This window comes from Puccinia triticina, chromosome 12A (assembly GCF_026914185.1).
Source record: "Puccinia triticina chromosome 12A, complete sequence".
NCBI classification, from domain to species: domain Eukaryota; kingdom Fungi; phylum Basidiomycota; class Pucciniomycetes; order Pucciniales; family Pucciniaceae; genus Puccinia; species Puccinia triticina.
This window is the reverse complement of record NC_070569.1, coordinates 5,423,000-5,431,442: the sequence shown is the minus strand read 5'-3', so window position 1 is coordinate 5,431,442 and position 8,443 is coordinate 5,423,000. Positions and strand designations below refer to the sequence as shown.

At 54.6% G+C, this 8,443-nt stretch overlaps 1 protein-coding gene across 1 annotated transcript; it reads left to right on the top strand.

Annotated features, from left to right (window-relative positions):
- Positions 1-1,094: 1,094 nt before the first annotated feature.
- On the top strand, positions 1,095-7,865 carry PtA15_12A529 (uncharacterized protein; the record flags this gene model as incomplete). The annotated part of the gene is made up of 9 exons (XM_053162147.1): positions 1,095-1,118; positions 1,661-1,931; positions 1,984-2,558; positions 4,762-4,972; positions 5,388-5,444; positions 5,521-6,117; positions 6,187-7,106; positions 7,184-7,476; positions 7,583-7,865. 9 exons carry the CDS (start codon positions 1,095-1,097, stop codon positions 7,863-7,865), a joined length of 3,231 nt encoding a protein of 1,076 aa, XP_053026094.1.
- Positions 7,866-8,443: the final 578 nt, after the last annotated feature.

The window sequence follows — 8,443 nt, the reverse complement described above, 5'->3', positions numbered from 1 at the left end:
ATTCGAAGTGTCTGCAGCAACTTTGGAAAAACTTTGAATTTCATTTGGAAAACATTCAAAACGCAACTTTGGAGGTTTTTTGGAATGAATCACTCCAAAGGTTTTCCTCTGGGAAAACCCCAACAGTGCGTCCGCCGTGTATGTATTTTCAATCCGACCCGAGTCCGACAAGGATCCATGCACTCGGGGGGACCCTCTCGGCGAGCGCTGTGGTGACCCATTTGGTTGTCAGCTAGTCAGAAGCAGTTTGCTGCCACCACCATCAAGATCAGCAAGATACTCAGCAAGCATCAAGATCTAAAAGCAACTATCAAGATTCTCACTCATCCTCAAGACTTCAAGATCCTCAAGAACTTCCCCTTTCCCCATCCCTTTCTTATCCTTCAAATTCTTTCCCCCCCCACTTTTCCATTCCCATCCCCAAACTTCTTTCTTTTATTTCTACTGTCTCCCCTCTCACCCACTTCCCTTCCATCCTTCTTGGTCCTAACACAGCATCTGCTGTGGATTTATTTTGTGTTTTGTTTGTGATTTCCATTTCATCTTATTCTTCCTCTCTGGTCCTGGTTGTTCTCTTTCTTTCTCATCTTTCTGTTTCCTCCTTTCTTTTGTGTTGTGTTTTCTTTGTTCTTTGTTCTCTTCTTTCTTTCTTTCTCTCTTCTGTTTTGTTGTCTGTGCGCGCGTAGCGCGCAGAGGATGTGATGAAATTCATGTGACAGGTCGCCTCCCTGAGTCCAAGTTTGCAGAACTTGGAGGAAGGGAGTGGTATGCCATTCTGATCCAAGAATAAGGGCATCACCTTTTTGATCATCATCAAGAATCCCAAGTCCGAGTCCTTCATCTGATCCCCCAGTCCCTTCCAGAATCCTCATGCATCCAAACCAACAACCGCCGTCGAGACTCCACAGCTCGAAGTTACCTCAAAACCACTTCCCCCCAGCTATCACTTTGAATCCTCACGACCCATTTCTGGACCATCCGAGAGGGCAGTCTCACGACACCTTTTCCCCTCCCAGCGCTGCCGCCGGCCTAGCACCGGACGGAGCTCCATAGCGCCCACGATTTAATGCGGACAAATGTGTGATTACCAATGCATGGTGGTCTACAATTTATGGTGCGTCCGTGGTGTAGATACTAGGGGGAGTCCAACCGGCATCTTCGGATACATACTCAAGCTGCAACGGGGTATCCAACCGAGCTGGGAAATCGCTGGCGCCGGCCCCGAGCTTCTGTAGATCGGCCCAAGTCCCTCTGGAGTGGTTTGCCATTCGCACTTCTGCACATATAAAATGCCTGCAGCTGTTGGTTCCCGTCAGGCCTTCTCCCCCATCCTCCTGATCACCAGCTCAACAACATCCAACAGATTGGATCTCAAACCCTGGCATCAAACTACTTGCCCTCTTTACTTTAACCCTAGATCTCAGACCCTATTATCAATCTACTTGCCCTCTTTACTTTAGCCCTAGATCTCAGACCCTATTATCAATCTACTTGCCCTCTTTACTTTAACCCTCACCACAAAATCATCAAAAGGTTAGTTGGTCATGGCCATCATGCCCAGACGTTAGCGAGTGCTCCGCCGATTTGATGAGTGCTCTGCTGATGACTTCCGTCCTGGCTATGTGTATCTTATAGGAGCCGATTCGAAGTGTGAGGACAGATCAATATCCAGCAACTCGTTCTCGCTGTGATTGTTGGCTGGTCGTTCTTGGTCCACCCCGGCGTACCACCACCCGTCGATGGTCCCCAGCTGGCGGATAGCGTCGAAGTAGGGGGAGGCGTGCCTCAGATGATTGAGTCCCCTAGTCGAGCGGGGGTTGGAAAGACTGAAGAAAATGTTCCGCCCACTTCATCGAGCACGTCGGAAGATATTAGGGGCAAATTAGGGGGCGCCGGTCCTGGCGTGCCTGATCAGACGATCGAGTCCCCTAGTCAAGCGGGGGTTGGAAAGACTGAATCAAGTGTTCCGCCCACTTTGTCAAGCACGCCGGAAGATATCCGTGCCTGATGAGCCCGCTGCTTGTTGGGCGGGGGATCGAAAGAGTGGAGCAAGTGCAGCTAGCTCGTCTATCATTGATCGGTCGCACGACTACTGGACTATGGACGACGACAGCCCCTGGGAGTGGGCAGTGCTCAGTCTGCATGAAAAGGTTGCGCGTGAATTCAACAAGAGGTCGGATGTGCAACAGGTGCTCGCGGACATTCTGGAACATTACCCGCATTGGCTGGCACAACCGGTGCTGGAGAAAGCAAGAATGGTTGGCGGAAGCGAGGCCAGAGGAGACGGACTGCCGATGGTGGATGTTCCCCGGAACGGGGCGATGCTACATGACCCCAAGCTCTTTGATGGGAGGATGATCCAGCAAGTTAAAAACCTCTACAAGCTTGTGCCAAAGCTGCTGTGCGAGAAGGTGGAGCGCAAACTACGCTGGGATTCTGGCAAGGTGTTGTATATTGCGTGGCAGATGTACGGCGCGCAGGGCGCTGTCGCAGAGCTCAAGCAGTTGTGCCCGCGTGCGCCGACATCGAGGGCTGGGCGGCTGAAGGCCTTTGTGACCGTGGGCGCAGACACATGCCTGTGCCCAAACTTAACACAAGTGTACCCTCCTCGGTGGAGTGTAGCGACCTCTGAAGGAGGGATTTGCCTCTAAAGTTGTTGAGATCCTTATACTTAGTGTATGCTTCTATCCAAACTACACATTGTATTTAGTCTATGGTGCCTCAGATCCAAGGCGCTCTCCTCACTGAATCAGAACCACTTTATCTTTGTGTCCAATCACTGTCACAAGACCCAGCGTCTGTGACTTTCAGTCCTCTCTTAGCCTGGTCCACCTCAACAGGTTATGAGACCCATTGTCGCTCCGCTCCTCCTCGACTTTGGATTTCAACTACTCGACCCATCGACCAGTTCAATCATCAACTTCCTCACTTCCAACATGCCATCCAGACAAATAAACAATCCCTCTCCCTTGATACCTTCAGTCCCAGTACTCGATGGAAACTCGGTAACTTTCCCAGCTTGGCGTTCTCGGCTCCAGAACGTTCTCACCATACAAGGTGTTATCGATATCGTCAATAAGTCCCTCCCTCGTCCGAATAACACTGATACAAAGGATGGAAAGTCTCTTGTTCGATCCCCCGAACAACGTGGCTACAACCCTGAAGACTATGGCGCCGACTGGGACACGCTGTCCGACATGGCGATCTCAACAATCTCACTCACTCTTTTGGTCGATCTCTCTATTCAATACGAAGGCGTCAAACCGGCTCATAAGCTTTTCTCGACGATCTGTGATGCATACGAGAAGAACACCCGGGCCCGACGTCTTCAGCTTGAAGATGCGTTCTGGACAGCCCGTCAAGATCCCTCTCAGCCTATTGCTAAATGGATCGCTCAGGTTCGTATTGCCGCCACCAACCTCGCCAGTGTAAAGCTTACTCCAGCTGATCAACAAATTTGCGATCGGCTTCTCCATGGCCTTGACGAGTCGTGGAAAGCCATTCGGGACCATCTCGTTTATTCGCCAACTGAGATATCTCTTGACGATGCCATCGGCGCACTCGAGGCTCACGAAATATCCACATCAACCACACTTGACTTTGCCTCCTCCGAGCCCATTCACGCCGCAGCGGCGGCCGCAAAATCGAAGAACAGACTCAGATGCTACAAGTGCGGCGAAAAAGGACACCACTCGACTGACTGTCCCAATCAATCGAGCAAGTTTAAGTTCAAGGGTGCCTCCAAGTCAACGGAGGCTCGCACTGGTGCCACCTCAGTCGCCACACTTGGAAATCAACAAGATGAATATGAAGAAGAAGAAGAAGAAGACGACTTCGATGACGAAATCTCTGTCTGGGGTTGAAGGACTCGGAAGTCTCCGCTATTTTCATTCGTAGTACGCGCAACTCCGGCGCACGCTTATGGTTAATTTCTATTGTCTGCTTGTTTTTGAGTACAGATTCTGTTGTGGTTTCTCCCTTCTCCCTGCATACTTAGAATCTCTGACCTGGTTATACTTATTTTTTCTGTCCCCTCAAGAGATTTTTTTTTTCACACTATGAGACTCAAATAGTAGAATTTTTTTATCTCTGATTTTACTACAGTAGTTTGTCATCAGCAAGGGGGTGTGTTGAGATCCTTATACTTAGTGTATGCTTCTATCCAAACTACACATTGTATTTAGTCTATGGTGCCTCAGATCCAAGGCGCTCTCCTCACTGAATCAGAACCACTTTATCTTTGTGTCCAGTCACTGTCACAAGACCCAGCGTCTGTGACTTTCAGTCCTCTCTTAGCCTGGTCCACCTCAACAAAAGTTGCATGTTTTGCCCTGCAGGATTGAGACAAATGGCAGGGAGGACCCTACGCTCCCCCATTTTCCCCAACACCTCCCTGTTTCCTCTTGATTCATCCCGCGCCCTTTGCACCATTGGAGTGGCAAGCTTCTTAGCTTATTTTTGCCCACTCCAGAACCACTTCAGGGCAGGAGGGGTGGGCTAGTAATCGTGGGGGCCAGTTGGGTAAGAAATGGTGAAATGGAAGCTGAGATTGCAGGCTACAAGTCTGTCTACTCAGATCTTTTTTAAACTAAAAACTACGTTTTGAAAAGAAAATAGGTGTTTTTTTGCCAGAAATTCTCGAGTCTGTAGGGCCAATGGTGTGACTTGACCTCTCCTTCGGAGGCGCTAATTTGCGCCTCCTCGGAGAGACTTAGTTTTAAGCTCGGCCTGCGCCGGGCCTTGCGGCTGGTGGTCGCGCAGCGGGCGAGTCGGCTGGATGGCTCCGCCCGGCGGCTGGCCCAGAGAGGCACGGCGTGGATGTCCGCCCGGCGTTCGAGCACTGGTTCTTCGGGGGCCCGGACTCGAGCAAGCACTCGGTCGGCTGGCGCGGACATTCCGCGGCTTGGTCGTGCCGGCGGACGGAGCAGTGGATCAGCGCCCACCGACCCCGCCGGCGGAGAAGGAGGGTTTGGTCCCATTATTAGTTCATCCTCTATTCCAGCCACATTCCTTCCGATTCATCCATCTTTGTATATATTCCAGTCACACTCCTTTCCAATTCTTCAGACTTCTTTCGCTTGTTCACACTTCGATTGTTCTTTTTAATCCATGAAGGTTGTTTCCTGGTTTGACTGTGGCTCGAAGCCGAGTTTTATTAATGATGACTGTTGCGGAGCTTGAATTGATTTTCAGTCTCCCGGCATCCGGGTGAAGTCGCCGCCCGCCCATGCAGAGTGCGCCCAGACCACAATACATACACTGCCAGCCACCTCCAAGGCTGGGCTGTGTTGGGCGGAAGCACTCCACCCAGCAACATATAAACAGACAGACACCCTGCCCGAGGAGACACCCCCCCACCCCAGCATCCACACCCATCATGCTCACAGTCCTCCTCCTCCTGCTGCTCCCAGCCAGCCAGGCACTCGCCGGCTCAGAAATCATCGGTCAGTAGACCACAACACAGCCACTCCGCACACACCCACTGACCCCTTCATCCTCCTCCTCCCCCCCCCCCCCCAGAAACCAGCTCGGTCTCCTACTGCTCAGAGCCGCGCGCCATCCTCGTCGACACCTTCGATGTCCGCTACTCCAAGCGCAACCAGACCCTCGCCTTCGACCTCTCCGCCGCCTCCGTCAGCAGGGGCCTCAACCTCGAGGCCCAGCTCAGCCTGAACGCCTACGGCATCCACGCCCTCAACCTGTCCATCGACCTCTGCTCCGTCCTCTCCGGCGTCCTCTGCCCCCTGCCCACCTACAACTTCACCGGCTCCGGCCAGTACGCCATCCCCCCCGACCGCATCCCCGCCATCCCCGCACTCGCCTGGGCCGTCCCCGACATCGAGGCCGTCTTCACCATCCAGCTCGTCGACAGCACCTCCAGCCTGCCCGCCGCCTGTCTCCAGGTCACCCTCACCAACGGCCTCTCCGTCGGCCACAGGGCCGTCGCCTGGCTCTCCGCCGCCTCCCTCATCCTCGCCGCCCTCATCGCCCTCATTGCCGCCGCCCTCGCCCCCGAATCCGCCCGCCTCTCCGCCCCCGCCTCCCTCTTCTATCTCCTCGGAAACCAACTCCAGCAGATGGCCATGGCTGGAATGCTCAGTCTGAACTACCCCGTCGGTCAGTCCAACAAACAAACAAACAATCCATCCATCCTCGTATACTCACACACCACATCTCCACACACAGTCTTGCGCACATGGACCACCAACTTCGCATATTCAGTCGGCCTGATCTCCAGCCCAAGCATCAGTCGGGCCATCGACGACCTGCGCGACCGCACCGGCGGCAACGGCTTCTCGACCACCCAAGACACCGTCGCCTTCATCTCCCGGCTCTACTCGCCCTTCAACCAGCAGCCCGGCACCGTCGACACACACACCGACACCTCCACCTCCGCCCGGGCCCTGTTCGTCAAGGACACCATGCACCAGATGATTGCCGGCGCATACCAGCACGCCCCCCTCAACAACAACTTCACTACCACGACCACCCACCATCTCCGGGCCCGCCAGGCCCTCGACTCCTCCGGCTTCACCCCCACCGTCCCCCGCCCCCGCCACACCGTCCCCGTGGTGACCCGGAACACCACCCTGCTCGACCCCGGCCTGGCCGCATACGTCAACAAAGTCGGCTTCCCCGTCGAGAACGCGTTCATGTTCCTGTTCATGTGGCTCCTCATCCTCACCGCCTTCCTCCTCGCCTGCTTCCTGCTCGTCTCCCTAACCCTCCTCATCCTGCCCCCCTCCTCCCGAGCCGGCCGTCGCTCGCCGATCCAGAAACTCGCCCGGCTCAGTCCCGTCGGCCTCGCCATCGGCCTCCGCGTCCTCCTCTTCGCATACCCGCCCCTCTCGCTCTTCACCTTCTGGCAGTGGAGACTCGGGAACGCCGACGCCCGCGCCCCCATCTTCTTCGCCGTCGTCCTCTGGCTCGCAAGCTCCCTCGCCCTCGCCTTCACCGCCTGGCGTCTCTTCCGCCATCACTCCCGCGGCCACCCCTGGAACTGGTCCATCGCCCTCGTCGGCATGTTCAAGCCCGGCAAATGGTGGATCTTGGGCCCCCTCACCCTGATCTCCTTGCTCCGAGCCGCCTTCATCGGATTCGGCCAGGTATGTGGCCACCTTCTTCGGGCCTCCCGGTGGGCCAACCTTTGCGCTGAGCCGTTTTTTTTTTTTTTTTTTTAAAGGGCTCGGGACAAACACAGGTGATCAGTGAGATGATCCTCCTGACGATCAGCTTCGGCCTGATGGTCGTCCACCGGCCCTTCGGGGCCACCTTGACCAACGTCGCCGCGATCATCCAGGCGACGATGGCGGTGATCCAGTCGGTGATCCTCCAGTTCCTCGTCCCGTCGCTCGAGACCAAGCCGGTCCCCCGGACAGTGCTCGGCTTTGCCATCATCGTCTTGCACAGCATCGGCTTCCTAGCCGCCATCGTCTTTGGCGGATGGCCATTGATCGGCGAGCTCCGCACGGTCTTGTACGTGTCCCGCTTACCGCCCCCAAAAAGCAAGAAAAACAAAACAAAAAAAATCCTGACTGACTGATTCTCTCTCTCTCTCTCTCTGTGCGCCGCCGTTTAGTAGCAGGGACAGGGGCGATCGGTTGGCCGTCGTCGAGCCCGACGACCGCGAGAAGTTCAACAAGGAGCCCGAGGACGCGATGATGGCCGAGCCGGACCACTCGATCAACCGGATGACCCTGACTGACTCGCAGAACGACCACTCCACCCGGCTCTCCCAGCCCAGCGCGGCCGAGGACGCCACACTCACCCTCCACGACGACGACCAGCCGCTCTATCTCGAGCCTACTCCCGACCATCAGCCGCTCAAAGACCATCGCTACCATCCCAACCATCGCCACGCTTAGCTCCACGGGAACACTACTACCCATTTATTTATTTCAATGAGGACATTCATCATTCGTTTATCGTATCCTGCAAACAACAAAACATTCGGAACTCGAGCCGGCCCCGATCTATGGACGCTTCTCGCGGAAGAGGAGGGAAACACACACACACACAACAAATGCTTAATCTTTATCATTATTATCTACCCGTGCATACGCATATCTATCCACACCGGTACACCCACGACCGCCCGACTCTCCCCACCTGTGCATATCTGCCCGTCCTCCCCTCCCCGCCTCCCTCCATCCGACCAAACCTCGAAGAAACAAAACACGTCTGAAAAAAAACAATCAACGATCAGAACGCTAGCCGGTCCCTCCCACCCTTGTTGTTTGTTGTACGACCATCTGCACGCGCACAGCCGCGCCGCCTTGTCCCTTACCGCCCCCACCGCTCTTCGTCCCTGCGTTTAACACCTTGTTCTGTTTATTGTATCATCATTGCCATCATCATCATCATCATCATCATCATCATCATCATCATCATCACCACTTGATAATACATCTTAGATCGCTTTGTCGTGTATCCTTATCTTTTC